Consider the following 15,815-nt stretch of genomic DNA (forward strand, 5'->3'; position numbering starts at 1 on the left):
TTAAAGATCACAGTAGCAACCAGGGTAAGTGTGTTTCATTCAAAGTCCTAAGTAAAGCCTGTTAGTCTACTTGTATTTCCATTAATATCAAAATTCATTTTTTCCAATGCTGGGTTAAATGTGAATTTCTACTACTCACAGGTGTTCAAGTGCATCCAAACCAGAAAATGCTTTCTTTGTAATGGATCTAATCCTGTTTCCTTGGAGTATCCTGAAAAACATAAGTACATGATGCAAAAAAGATGCAATGAAATGGAAGCATTTTTTGAGCTGAACAATTGCATTTTTAGCAATTATTTCTAAACTGTGATTAATATTCACCATTCAACCTTAACTAATGCAGAATGCAGCCAAATGTCTCACCTCTAAAAGACACCTGTATATTCTCCTTGAGTAAACATCTAGATTTTACAATGATTTTAGAAGATGTTTAACGTGTACAGTTCAGTGATATGGATTATTCTAAATGTATACACATAAGCATCTTTTTATTTCATAGACATGCATTTGAAAGTGTCAATGTAATGAAGCCACTTCCACTGGATGCTGTGTTACTTTATCAAAGACTATTCCAGCCACTATGCCTTTGTTGCATAATGCACTTGTTACTTCCTATTATGGAAACCCTCATTCTCTGAGAAATGTTTCCATAAATAGTAGTAATATTTAAAATATTTCATATTAGTTTGACTTGAAAAATCCGGAATTTCTTTTATAAAAAGGGAACATTTTATAGAGAACAAAATGGTAAGGGAGGGAAAAAAAAAATCATCTCAGTTATGGAAAATATAACATCATTAAGTGTTGGTCTTGTCACTTGAAGCACACATAATGTAAGCTAATTTTTTTAAGGAATAATGAGATACAAATATTGCTGCAATACTCACAGATTCCTAAGTTTATCTAGGCCAGAGAAGGCACCATTCATGTCTTCAATAGTCCATGATATTTCATTGTTTTTCAGATCCCTGTTTAAGGGGGAGGGGGAAATAAAACCACAAGAGCTATTAAAAGGAACAAGGTACATACTTCTTCAAGAGCATGTATTATTTAAAACAATTTCTGAAATAGCTTTCTGGTAGGTTGTTTTTTGTTTATTCGGGGTTGTTTTTTTTTGTTTGGTTCATCTTTTTAAGAGAAGCTTTTCCTGATTAGCTATTTAATTTCAATTTTTACTGAGAAACTTTGAAGACTATCAGTACTGTTTCCAGTGATAATTAAAAAGATCACAAACCCAACGATTTTAAGAATCATCAGAAAAGAAACCCACATTCCCCTGCAAGGGCATTCAGATACAGAACTATCATAAGAGAAGGAGCATCACAGGAAGGGAAAGGATCAATTGTTATCCCTTTGAAACAAAATACACTCATGCCTTTTTAAGTTCATAGTATTAACACACAGAGATTTATTAATAAGTTAATCACTTTTACATCCTACAACATCCACAACACTATCTTAATTATCTGTGAAGCATAAAGAGATTAGGGATTTGTGAAAAGAATGGTGTGCCAGCAAAAGATCAACAGGGTAGGACTAGAGGAGAAAAGAAAAAAAATCTAGGAGGAAAAGCCTAACACTTAATTCCTAGAGACCTCGCAAGCCTCTGACTTCCTCTCTTTATGATCTGTATCTCTCTGTATACTTAAAAAACATAGCGTACACCCATCTGAACTGCATCTTTGATAGATGCCCAAAGTATATGTGAGCAAACCCCAAAAGTAAAACATCAGTACCCTTTCCAAAGTCTAGAGGGAAAGGCAACCATTTAATTCATCTGGCTAACAGATGGGTCAATGGTATGCAACTGGAAGATTTTACTGAAGCTGAATATATTTAGATTAGTTTACTTCTTTCTTCCCCTGCCATTAAAAAATGATATTTCAAGAAATGCTCAGATGCTTAAAGCAATTGCTCAGTCACGACAAGCATCAGCATCCATAGTAACACACAGTTTTTGAGCTTTGTCTCCTTATTTCTGCCATGAGGGAAAAAGTTGATTCAGTTAAGATGATCAACTATGATCCAGACCCCTAAAGCTGTGGGTAGCAGTGCTGCTTGCTGCCTTTGAATGGAGACATGCCTTTCCCATAATGCTGCTACTGGAAGTTCATATCATAATTACTACCACCCATTACACACAACCTTAAGGAAAGAGGATGTCCTCCTTCTCCCAACTATTCTGAAAAAAAAAATTTCTACTCGAAGAAAAACATATGCTGATGTAGAAAAGTTAACAAAAGGCTCTTGGATATTTCCAATGGAAAAAAAAACCAACAACAATAAAGAAAATAAATCTATCAACAACGAGGGTTTTTCTTAAGGTTTTTAACCTTAAAAAATGAGTTTGTCAAACTTACAAAGTCTGTAGACTGGAAAGTCCCCGGAAGGCACAATCGGCAATGTAATTCACTTTGTTGTTTCCAATGTACAGTCCAACCAGCACGCTTAAACCAACGAAGCTTGAATCATCTAACCTTGTTAAGTGATTGAACGTCAAATCTCTGCATAATCAAGGAAAAAATGTACTTGAATGTTTGTGCTGCAGTACTTGTTACCCAGTTCAACCCAGGTGAATTTTCAGGGGGAAGAAATTTTTTTCCCTTATAACTATCACAAAACCTACTGCGCCATTTTTGATCACACAGCTTGTGTATCATTTCTGGTAATTCACAGATTACTGTAACGTGCATTTCTTTCATTTGAAATTGACTGTGTTACAGTTTTAGTACAACTGCCACAGTGAAATGAAGAAATCACGGTTGTCTTCAACTTCTTCAATAAAATACAACTGTCTCACATACGAAAAAGTTGTTGTCACCTTGGAAACTTTGTTATGAAAAATTCACAGATCAGTCGTAAGAAGCTCATGCTTTGGCATGTACCCAGCTTTCAAAACTGTGATAGAATAAAAGCTACTCACAGTTCACTGAGCTTTTGGCAAAATTCCCAGGCATCAGGACTGATCCTGCTGATGGCATTTTGGCTGAGATGGAGTTGCTGCAGCATCAGCAAGCCATAAAGCCATCCTTTGGTTACCTCTGTTAAGTTGTTATGGTCCAGCTGCCTACAAACACACACAAACACATACAAACAGATAAAAGACATAAGGTTCAGAAACTCAGGGGCATGTGTGCTTTGCCACAGGTCCACATTTGACTTCATGATACTGGAAGCCTCCATTTACACTTAAGAGTTGTATGCATACACTCAGAATGTTTTTCAAAACACATCAGAACAACTTAGTTAATAAAAAAAACTTTAAATTTTACCAAGCAATTCCATTAATTTTGTGCAATTCTCCTTAACATGTTATCAGCAGAATCTATCAGCAGAAAGTTGATACTTACAAGACTTCTATGTTGGTTAATCCCCAGAAAGCACCATCCATGAGCCTAGTAACCCCGTTTCTCTGCAGTTTTAATGATTTCAAAGCTGGAAGTCCTTGGAAAGTAAGCCCATCTATTTTTTTAATTTTGTTGCGATTCAGTTCCCTGCATCAATAAAATTTACAGTTACAGCAGAGTAAGTTTACCTCCATGCCAACAAACTGTCTTCCTTCTCTGGGAACAAACCTTATTTAAATGCTTTTGTTGCATATAAAACAACAGAGACAAGACGTAATAAAAATCAAAGATTTTACTGCAATACATTATGTTTAACCACGCTAATACTGTTCTGCCTTTCTCACACTGTGGACAAGTACGTGGTTCCTTGATTTTCAGATCTTGCAGACCTACAATGTCATGGTTAGTCCTGTTTGCAAATTCAAAAATGAAAGCAAGTTCCTAGTGTTTATCCAGCAGCAGAGATGCTAAGCTTAACTTGTAATTGCACTTAATAATAAGTCAGAAAGAAAAAGTTAAAATTTTTAGTTGTGGTAACTAGGCAAAATTAAATATCCTGGGTGATACCTCTTTCTTAATCTGGCATCAAGCATTCATTACCCATTCCTCCCTCATTCACCACAACCAGTTACAAATCAGTCCCTTCCTCTTTCTCAGGTGGCATCACCCTTCTGCCACTACACTACTGCCCCTCTGCATATCCCGGAAGGGAGTTTATGAGGCATAAGTAGCTGGAGGGCAAGCTGCAGTAACAGTAGTACTCAGTATTTTCTATTTTCCTGCTCTCCACAACACTTTCTGGGGTTTGGTCCTTTTTAACTCCAAACCCAACACCAACCCCAAGCAGCTTTCTGACTTTCTAAGCTACATGAAAAAAGGGAAGTCTAGCCTCACACAGGCACAAAGAACAATGTTAACTACTTTTATAACAGTGAATTTTAAAGCAGCTATCTTTTGCTAAATTAACAGTTATATTTATTAGCAACAATTAATATGTAGTATAAAGAGACAAGATTAGACAATATTAAGGAAAGGCCCTCATACAACGAGTGATCATCTGCCCTTTCAAGAAGATCTCAGATCTATCCACCTGCATCCTACCAAACCAAGAATCCAAAACTCACCTCTTCATAGGAAGTCTGATGTGAACCCTACCTGATAACAGATACCCACCCAACAGAGAACCCTACTCCTCTTCCTGTGTTTAAATGTGCATAAGCAGCAAAGAACATTCAGTAAGAACAGCCTTCAGTTTTTCGCCACTCCTCTGAACACCTCTTTCAGGTGATAACACAAATTTTTTATTTTCATCGCAGATTAGCTACCTAATATAACTAGGTCAACCTACCAATTAAATTGTGAACAAGTAGAACTTTTTTAGGCAAGAGTATCACCGACTTCCAAAATTTCAGTTGAATCTAAGGATCAGAAAGTCTACTAAGGTTGTTAACAAATCCTGAGCTTTGCAGGACTGTTCTCACACTCTTCTACTGAGGCTTGAGTCAAACTTTTCTTTAATTTTTGTAACAGAAAAGACACAGTCACTGTCTCCAGATGTGTCAAGCATCCTAACACTTTACTGTTCTTATGACCTTTCACTTCCAAGGTTAACCTAAGAGAGTTAACTCTTGGCTAGCTATTACGGAAAATGGTTATTCAGGATTTGACAAACTGCAGTCCTAGCTCATCCTTTTCCTGCATTCTACATTTTTTTGTTTTAAAAAGGTATTTCCTCTTCCATATTAAAGAACTTTATTATTTATTAGTTAAAACATTTCTAGACAGCGTCGTATCAGTGAAGCTGATGGTGGTCTATTTACTCATGCATATTTCTTATTGTCATACCTTCTGAAATCAAATTAATTCCCTTCATTTCATCAAGAAAGCACAAAATAAATAAAAGACTGCTGTAGTGAACTATGTAAGTTTACTTCACTTAATATTATTCCAATGCTTTCTTACAGAAATACTGCTAGTACTCCTTCTCCAGCCTTTTCTTTTTTTTCTTTTAATAAAGAAACACAATTTTAAACACAACGACTATTCACATTTCACCAATATAAGACTAGTTTTGTTCAGTACAAAGCTGCAGTTAGTAAGGGTTGTAGTAATATGTTTTCTGTGTCTGTCTGTCTCTGCCTCTGGTTAAATTAAAGGCTAAAGTTCAAGCACTGCCAGTGCTTTGGAAAACCTGAAAACAATTAGTCAATTGTAGGTTGCACTTACAGGTGCTGCAGATGGGAGAGTTTAAACATCTTTTGAGGGATTGCTGAAATTTTGTTCCTGTTCAGTTTCAATATTTGAAGTGTGGTCGACAAATTGTCAAAGGTACCAGGCTCCATGGAGGTTATTCGGTTACTGTTAATGTACCTGTTGAAACAATGTCTAGAAGGTTAAATTTACAGTTATTTAATAAATTCTTAATACCAAGTAGTGAAACACAAAGCTCTTGCACTGCCTACCCCTTGATAAATGGAATTTCATTTATCATATTAATTAGAGTTCTTGACAGCTCAGTCTATGGTCAAATGGTATTTCACCACCAACATTTTGATCTACGCTGCAGGAGGGTATTATTGGCAGAACATAGCATGCTGCAACCCCATTACTTTATTCTCACTCAGTATAGCTCTGGCATTGCAGTACTACTGCATAAGGATTAAGATAGATTCAGAAAAGTCCACCAAATTCCATGTAATTTGAGACTAGCCCAACTATGAGGAACTGAAGTTCATTTTGTTACATAATTATTTATCTCAAGAGAGACATCTATTTATTTCATCTCAAGATAGTGACCTTCACTTTTTATGAACTAAAACATCTCATGGCAAAAACTCATGTATTCAAGTTAGCAGCTTATGTTAAAATCAACAGGTGAAAGTACAAATAAGTACTTAATGCTTGTCTAAGTGAAGGAAGATTTAGTACCTTAACAAACAGCTGCCAACCTAAGTTTTCCAACAAGTTTTTTGAAAGTAACCTGAAAGAAAAAAGAAAAGTAATACTAAGTTTTACTTACAGATACTTGAGCTGTAATGATGGAAATGATGATATTTTTAGCTCTGATATGTTGTTGTTACTCAAGTCCAAAGTTTCTAGACTCTGAAACGGCTTCAGATGTTCAGACAAGATGTTGGCAATCTTGTTACTGGTCCTGAAATTTAAGGACAGTAGTCAAAAGACTGTCATTTCCAGAGTAAACACTTGTTAACTACATATGACTCTGACGAAAGTTACTTCTTAATTCCCCCACTTGAAAATAATTTCTAGTTAAAGAAAACCAATAAAGAAACCATGTTCCCTAGACATAACATTCATTTCTAGCCATCCCAAATCTGAAATTGGAATGCCCTTAATAAATGTGTTCATCAACATTTCGTAAAACATACTCCCATCAAATAAGATGAAAAAAATTGCATTATAATCCAATTACTGCAATTCATGGCTTTTAGAACAAGATGTAAAACTCTATGATCATCTATTTCTGAACGGTAGAAAAATCTAGTAGCTGCATTGAACATTATGTGACAGTATTGTAATGAAACCAGATTAGAGTTGTTTTCTGTTTTTACCAAATTAACATCATAGTAGCTAGACATTTTGTTTTGGGTTTTTTTGACAACTCCTACAGCATGAAAATCAGACTGAATTCCCATAAAACCAGAGCTAGATTAGAAGAGATGGATGACAGCACGCCCCCTCAGAAAGACATTCTATAATTTTGCAGTTAGATCTAGTATTTAATCTATAGGGTTTTTTCTAGTGAGTTTGCAAAGAATAAAATTTGTGCTTATTACAGAGGTTCTGGATTTCATGTCTGGTCAAACTTCAGCTAAGCATCACACCCAGTTCTACAACAAAAATTCTGCAATTGTTTAAAGACATGAGTATCCTAGTCTATTATAAGCAACACCCCTTCTTTCACCTCCAGTGAAATGTACTTCTTCCAGCGATCATATTTCGTGTTCATACCCAGCAACCTACCAGTTTTTCCATCCCAACTGCACAGCACACAGAATCATACACGCACATCAGCAACATTAATAGGGTTATTGGTTTGGGGCTAACGGTACACAGGGGAAAACAGATCACGACCAATTAAAGGAACGTAACCCGAATTGTTACCTTGGGAAGTTCAAGTCAGTTCTGGCTGTGGTACATTCTGTACCTAGCATGATGAATGATCAAAATTCAGGAGCTCTCCCAAGCTCCTAGACATTGCAGGCAAAGGCAATTTCAGTAAAACTATCAACAAGAAGGTTGATTCTGGAAGGTGTTTGCCTTTGTTGGAAATACTTGCTCTGGATCAAATAGTAAGCCACACTTTTAGGATAACATGGACAACCCTCACATATTCAAGGAGTGTGGGGGGATTACTGCTCAAAACAAAAAACTCCTGCCTCAAAAACTAAACCAGAAGTTAGATTACTGGGCCTTCTGACCACATGTGGGAATGGGTAAGTGATCTTGCAGCCCCTCCAATGCTGTGCTTGTATCGTGTTTCATTCCCCGGGCTGTCTGGTAGAGGTACACTGCATTTTTTTAACTCTTAGCTGAAAGTATTTACAATAAATGGAAACAAATTACTTTAATCAAAAACAACAACAAACACCACCGCCATGTGTCAGTTCCACTGGCCAAACAACACTGCGAGTTAGATAACAGGTCATAGAGCCTTGCCTTTATGCATTAGTTTGTTTATAAGGTAATTACTAACAAGGTATTAAAACTGCCAATTACTTGAGTGACGAATAAAATTTTCCTTGCAGTAAGAGTGTGCTCCAGCAGAAGCCAGCAATTTCCTGAACTGCACGCCTCCTAAATTGCAGTGTGAAAGTGTTCAGTTATAGAGACGGCTTGCACAGTGCTGCCTTTGTGTCAGCACTGCTCCGTAAAACAGAAATTCCTCACAACTGGCAGGATAATAGCCCCTGTATTATAAAGTTTAGTTGGACCTAATGGAACCGAGTAAAACTCTTATACAGCCTTCAGATTAGCCCTTAAACTAACTGGCAAATTACCCGACACAGACCAGATTACAAGAAAAACAAACAAACAAAAAATCCAGCTTGTTTGTTCCAGGGAATGTTTTCCTTTTTGGAGATGATAAGGTCATATTGTGGGGAGAAAGTAACTTCTTTTGTTCACTGAAACAGAGCTATACATGAAAGTCCTAGTCTATCTTACAATAAAAATCACACCAGCCCTCAATGCACCTTCCTGCTTATTCATATTTGTAGAAGCTACTCACATGCAAAATATCTAAATGGTTCAGCCCTTATTGCCCCACCCTCCTAGTCCAGTTTTCTCTTATTTAAGTGCCATAATTCACACCTGGAAGGAGATTATCCAGTGCTGAACATTTCCAAATAGTTCTAATTTAAAGCCCAACTCTAGTTAAAATGAGAAAGTTCAATTCAAATTTGATCTTTCTTCACAATCCTCACTTAAGGAAATAAATAAAAATAATGTATCAGCTTCCTCATAACTGCCAAATCACCATCAAAATTATCAAGAAGAATGTGTTTGAAAATGCAAGCCTATCTAATTGTCAAGGCAGAACCAAACAGTATCCTCTGGGTCAGCACAATGACATACAAGTTTGTTCACGGTGGGGGAAAAAACAAAACAAAACAAAACCCCCACCTTCCCAGCAAAGTGCTGTTATTACTGTGCTCAGATGAAAGGAGCTGCACACACTGCATTGGTTTCATTTCACAGACCCTCAAGGGGAGGTCAGAGCAACCAGAGATCCCTTGCAACAAAAGAACCAGCACATTAAGTTCTCACAGAAGGAGACCTGCGGCAATCTCATTACAATTTCTTCATGTGTAAGGAACAGCAACACACTGCAGCTTCCTCACAACTTCTCCTGTTACAGCTAAAGCAGCAGGAGCACCGAGGAACACAGATAAAAGTACACCAAAAGTACCTGCATGAATTTAAACATGCCTTTTGCAATTTGAATGCCTATACCCTGACTTGCAGAAAAAAACCCCAAGAACCAAAGAGTGCATGCAGACTGATTTAATTATTTTTACATAAGCCTGTTTAAATACCAGCTTATGATAGAATATCAGTTTTCCATTACAGGTATGAGAAACCTTAGCTTTCCATCTCAGCATTCATGACTAACCACACCACTAGGCCAAAACATCTGTAACAGCCCTATCAATCACGATCTCAAGATTCATTCTATATAAACAACAGCTACAACATATCTGACATACTGACTTGTACTTTCCTTGGCTCTGGGGAAATGTAAAGCAGGACAGCAACTTCCGTATCAATTTTGTTAAGGATCTAGCTAACACCATTTAGACATAATAGTTCTTATGTGCTGAAAAAAACAAATTTTGAAGATCTGAGATAGTATGACTAAGTATCTCTTGATAAAGACTGTCAATATGTAATGTTTTCTACCTAAGAGAAATACCTATGCAAGCTTCATTACTCTGATCCTGTAACACGGAAGCCCCAACCCAGAAACAGATTAAGACCTAAAGTCCTATCTTTTGTTTCTATTCAAAATCTCAGGACTAAAAAAATACTCTCGCACTTCCTTCTCCAGCATAACTCTCTGCCAGGTAGATCTTGAACTGCTGTGTTTTGAGAAATCTCTTAGTCTTGTCTTACACCATGATCCTGACAAGGAGCATGTGTAGGAGTCTGGAAGTGGAGCAATCTGGTAAAAACCAAGCTGCTCAGAAAAACAATTTTGAAGAGCTGTGTCTGTGCAGCCTGTTCTCCAAAGCTGTTCGATGTAAAATAACTGTTTTAACATCTGCGTGATTCTGGACTAAGACAGTATCTCCTGTCCCTCAGTTAAGCCCTGAGAGGCAGAATATATTGAATTTGCCTCAAAGAGGCAAATGAAATCATAGTAGAGTCTCTTGCTAGAGACTAAGAGCATATGTAAAGAGAAAAAAGCACCCTGCTAGGTCTAGATACACCTTTCTGAGTAGTGCTGAAGCCAAGACACTGGGGTTCATAGACATTTGGTTTGACCCTCTTGTGTTTACAAGGCTTCCAAATTAGAGCTGGCTTGGAGGCAGCCATGTCAGAGCACAGGCGTGGTGCTCCTAACAGAGCACTTACCAGATGACTTTTTTCACATTTCCTCAAATCATTGTGGTTGCTTCACCTATTCTCCCTCCACTCACCTACTGATGTCATATGAGTCCTGCCATATCATCTATTGCTTCTTGCACTCACCCTCCTGCCTTCCCAAACTCCTTCGGACTTTTGGAGCTCTTGTAAGAAACAATGATGTCAAAACACTGAGTGGAAGAAAATTCAAGCAAAACCAAAAAAAAAAACTGTATTAAAGATGAAAGATCAAGACTCTAATAAAATTCCTCAGAAAGTGCTGGAAGACTCATGTTTTGTCACTTTTAGGATAAGGCTGGACAACTTTAAGAAGCACATACCAGAAGTGAGTCTCAGTAACTCCTACAAGAAGAAAGAGAAAAAAGATCTTTTTTTTTTCTTTCTATTTCTATTTATTTTACTACTAACATTAGCCAGACTGTAATGAACAATTACGTCATTTAAAATGTTGTAGTTATTGTTTCAAGCTCAACACTACCCTTACAAAAAATCCCGATATGAATGGGACTATGCACTTTCTCACTGTTGAGACATCCAACTGCACTGAAATAAGAACCTCAGTTTTTTTGAATCTTTGCAACTGTTAGATACAGAAATATTTCAAGTGAAACTGTTTCTCTCCAAGATGAAGATGCCAAAAATAGAGCCAGGATTCTGGCTCACTTCCAGTCCTACTGGTAGGTCTACAAGTCTGATGCCTCCTTCACACCCAGGCTTCTCATGTTCCTTGTGGCAAGCAATTGCTCTTTCTTTTGAAGGTCTCTTTCATTCCATGATCCATGTCTGTCATTGCTCTTTCAAGTCAGATGTCAGCAAGTCTCTGCTCTTATTTTTGTGCTTTTTGTGGTATACAGGCATAAAGTAGAAAATGAAAACTCAGTATCTGTAGGCTACTGATGCATTGTTCAAAACTTAAGACCAAAGGTTTATTGATTCCTAAACCAAACATAAACTGGGAAAAGGAGAAGAGAAAGAGGCAGAATGAAACAACTCTGAGATCAGAGATGTTTTCATCATCAAAAAGAAGACAGAGGCAAATCCAAACTTCCAAAACATGATACTACCATAGCAATTCTCTCCTGATTCCAGTCATAGTACCAATATGTAATTAATTAAACTTTCTTTCCAAACTCTCTTCTTGATACCCTGGAGTCTGTTTCCCATTACACTTTCTGGCCTTTCCAAAATAATCACGTTACTTACCACGTGATAGCCAAATGAATGTGTAAGTTCACTGCTTTAACGAAGGCAAACAAAAGCAATGCAGGCATAGCTATTCCAGCATGAGCTGACAACAGGAATAATAACCCGTTGCAGACTTGGTTCACTCTGTGACTGTTAATGCTAAAATATTGGACAATTATAAGTATGACCTAGATTAAACCCAGCATAATGCCCTCCAATATTATAAATCATATTTCTTATCTGAAGGATGGACTCGTTAAGTAGAAATAGCTATCCTTTATTATTACACAGCCAACCCTCCCTTTTGGAGGGTGCAGACCTGTGCAGTGCAGTGCACACTTCAGACTGCACACACCTCTACATCTACTCCTAATCTCAACTCTTAGTACAAGTCAAGCAATGTTCTCCTGTCCACTTCTATTTCACTCAAGGCACTGAGTCATTATATTTCACTGCCTCTATTGCAATAAACACCTACCACTTCTCTAAGATATAACCCCAATACTTATGCCTGACCTCTTAACTTCATTCTGACTTGCCTCATTCTCTGTACTGTATACCCTACAACTTGGCACTTCCTCCTTGGTAAAATTTCCTACCATTCTTCCCTTTTGTCACACAGGAACAGTGTTCTCCATTTTTCTGATCCATTACTATTTTTTTTAATTCATCTTTTTCTTTAACACTGTTGATCAGAAAATCAGGACATATTTTTCCACTGCAAATAGCGCATAAGATTTGCATTCTTTTCCATTCTCATTGCAAAAGCATTCGTCTAGGCTCTCACTACTTTATATTTTTGCTACAACCAGCTCTGGGTTTCTACATACTTCTTCTCTTTCCCATCATTCAGCCTAAATTGTTGCCATAAAAATCTAGTTTCCATGTCTGCAACTCTGACTAAGACAGGTTCCTTTTCAAATTCTTTCATTTACTTCCTCTTAGTCTCCACACCAAATGTCAAAGACTGCAAGAACTAATTCCAGTAAGTTGCTTCGCTTTAGTTTTTTGCTTGCAACTTCAGCCCAAGTCACACATGGTTTACCACCACTCTCATTTTTGGGACTTTCTCCAAGTAGCCTTATGCCTGAAGCCCAGTCTGGCATTCCTCTATCCTTTCTTTCAATCCTTCTTCAAAACAAACTCTTCCAGGCAGCATCCAAATCTTAATCCTTCCCATAATAAAGTGGTAGCTGAAGAGATGACAAGGATGTAAAATATTTGACCAACATTTCCTTAATATTGGGAGCCAGACTTCAGTTTAGTATGCTAGCTTTATAAACACACAATACCACTTTCTCTGGCAAGCATAGAAGGGAAAGGCATCCACTCCTACTGAATGTAAGCTTTCATTTTCAGGAGTTGCGTCTAAACTTCTTTCTTGTTACTGTAGCTTTCTAAATGTGAACTGAGACAGCGTTCTCCTGGATTTTACAAACAGCTTCCGCTCACAGCCTACTGTGAGATGACAAACAGGTAGATTTCTCACACCTACCCCTACTGCAAACAATCCTGCAAACAAGGATTAAGAAAAAAAACTTCTATCTTTACAGAAAGCCCTTCTCATGAGTCTTCCTCATTAAGATACTGCCACACAGTGCAAACTGTAACTCTTATTTCCACACTGCTAGCTGGGGCAAATGCATAATCTGTTTTTCATGCTTGCTTCAATTAATTAAATTTTAATTCTCAAGATGACTATCTGAAGCATAATCTGGGATGCCCATTATGACAAAACACACTTAAATATACTTTTCCACATTTTAAAAAGAAATGGACATGCTACTACAAGAGAATGCCTTCTCAATAGTGTAAGGGATTAATCACCACTTTTCTTCAGTAACTGTATTTATGCATAAAGTTAGATAGGCATTTAAGCTGTATGTCGATTAATCAAAGCCAGGATGTGACAGTGCACATTTAAATTTTGGAAGAGTATCTTTCTGGCAACAGAGGTTGTTTTTATCAGAAGTTCCACGTACTAAAGGTTTGTCTCGCATCGGAGTTAGCTCTGTCTCCACTGCCTGATAGCACAGTGCTTGACCAACCTCAAGAAACACTTTGTAACCAGGCCTTCCATCAATGAGACTTTATTCAGATTAGAACAAAGCATGCTGTCCACTGAAGAAATTTTACTGATGACTGAAAACAGGATTAATGAGCAACTAAGCAAGGTAACAGGAAGGAGCTAATATAGTAAGACACAAAGCTAAACCGGAGCTCTTCTAATAATTTTAAAATTTCAGAACTTATCTATGAAGCCTAGTATACACTAAAACTTGCAGATCTTCTCCAATAAATTAGTGCTTATTTCTCTACTTGACACAAAACTGATCCACCTATCTAGAAACAACGAAAAATAATCTGTTTATTCTCCCAGAACTGCAGAATCTTCCAACATAAAATTACCACAAATGTTTAAAGCAATTCTACATTCATTTAACTGTTTTTACAAGCACTTCAGGAATGTAAATTAGGAAACATGTAACATATTTTAGTTCTAGGAATAGATGAATACAGTATTACTGTGTATGGTATCTGTATGTTATAGATTTCTGGCAATCAGTTGTTAAATCCAGTATCCTCCCAAAAAGTTTAAGTTATGTTGTCAAGCACAATAGGTGTGTGACCTGGCTTCCTGGCTAGAGCCACTGTGCTGACTGGAGAGCTGGCAGTTTCCAGCAAATGGCTGAACTTGCCTCTTTATGCCTTGATAAACTGCTCTCTTCCCGCCTTTTCTCACAGAAGACAGGAAAAAGGGTTGAGTGGCTGAGCAAAAAGAACAACCTGCAACATCAATTTCAAATAATTTACTTAGATGGTCAAATAAGCTGAGAGAGACAATCATAAAATCTTTGGGTTGGAAGAGACTTTTAAAGGTCATCTAGTCCAACCCCCCTGCAATGAGCAGGGACTTCTTCAACTACAGCAGGTTGCTCAGAGCCCCGTCCAATGTGACCTGGAATGTTTCCAGGGACGAGGCATCTACCACCTCTCCGGGCAACCTGTGCCAGTGTTTCACTACCGTCACTGTGAAAAATTTCTTCCTTATATCTAGTCTGAATCTACCCTCTTTTAGTTGAAAATCATTACCCCTTGTCCTGTCGGAACAGGCCCTGCTAAAAAGTCTGTCCCCATCTTTCCTATAAGCCCCCTCCTTTAGGTACTGGAAGGCTGCAAGAAGGTCTCCCCGAAGCCTTCTCTTCTCCAGGCTGAACAACCCCAACTCTCTCAGCCTGTCCTCATAGGAGAGGTGTTCCATCCCTCTGATCATTTTGGTGGCCCCTGTCTGGACCTGCTCCAGCTGAGTCTTTCCTGTGCTGAGGGCTCCAGAGCTGGATGCAGGACGCCAGGTGGGGTCTCAGCTGTGACCTGCTGGCCACACTTCTTCAGATGCAGCCCAGGACATGGTTAGTCTTCTGGGCTGTGAGCACACATTGCTGGCTCATGTCCAGCTTTTCATCCCCCAGTACCCACACGTCCTTCTCGGTAAGGCTGCTCTCAATCCCTTCATCCCCCAGCCTGTATTGATACCAGGGGTTGCCCCAACCCAGGTGCAGGACCCTGCACTTGGCCTTGTTGAACCTCATGAGGTTCACACAGGCCCATTCCTCGAGCAAGTAACATCACCATAAGACAGGCATGCCCAAGTACATTGGCTAGATGTTTCAAAAGGAACCTAACTTTAGACATCTAAAAATTAGTTTCAAATAGATATCTAGATGGGCTTCAGTAGGAAAATCATCTGAACTATCTCAGGGAAGACAAATCGCTTCAAAAAGAGCCTTTTCTTGTGCGTTCATCCTGAAGAGGATCTACAGTTAGCAACTCATGCTTACAATGTCAAACTTTCAAGAATTTAGGGTAGGGAAGATGAATCCTACTCTTTGCTCTGTCTGGAACATATTGTAACCGTTAGTGTCAGCAAGCTATCACAATTTCACGACCTAAGGCCTCCTGACCAGATTTAGCACAAAGTACCACCTATTTAATTCACAGCGGTTTGCAGATTCCCAGGAGGCTCAGAAGGTTTCCTATGCTACATATGACAGGATACATACTCATCACATGAACAAAATCATAGATGCATCTCCAGCCATGTAATGAGAGTGCACCTGCATGTACTTGTATACAACTTCACACAGACATAAGGTCTTCCCTGGGTGGTAGGGG

At 38.1% G+C, this 15,815-nt stretch overlaps 1 protein-coding gene across 1 annotated transcript in view; it reads right to left on the reverse strand.

Moving 5' to 3' along the window:
* Positions 1–15,815, reverse strand: part of LRIG3 (leucine rich repeats and immunoglobulin like domains 3) — a 41,484-nt gene that overhangs the window by 14,117 nt on the left and 11,552 nt on the right. The window contains exons 4-10 of the mRNA XM_082014009.1: positions 6,367–6,501; positions 5,574–5,717; positions 3,351–3,494; positions 2,924–3,067; positions 2,361–2,504; positions 888–968; positions 140–211 (exon numbers count right to left, since the gene is read on the reverse strand). Of these exons, the coding sequence (XP_081870135.1) occupies positions 140–211; positions 888–968; positions 2,361–2,504; positions 2,924–3,067; positions 3,351–3,494; positions 5,574–5,717; positions 6,367–6,501 (864 nt within the window). The remainder of the gene's footprint in view (positions 1–139; positions 212–887; positions 969–2,360; positions 2,505–2,923; positions 3,068–3,350; positions 3,495–5,573; positions 5,718–6,366; positions 6,502–15,815) is intronic.

Source organism: Phaethon aethereus (assembly GCF_964289735.1).
Source record: "Phaethon aethereus genome assembly, chromosome: 1".
Classification (NCBI taxonomy): Eukaryota; Metazoa; Chordata; class Aves; order Phaethontiformes; family Phaethontidae; genus Phaethon; species Phaethon aethereus.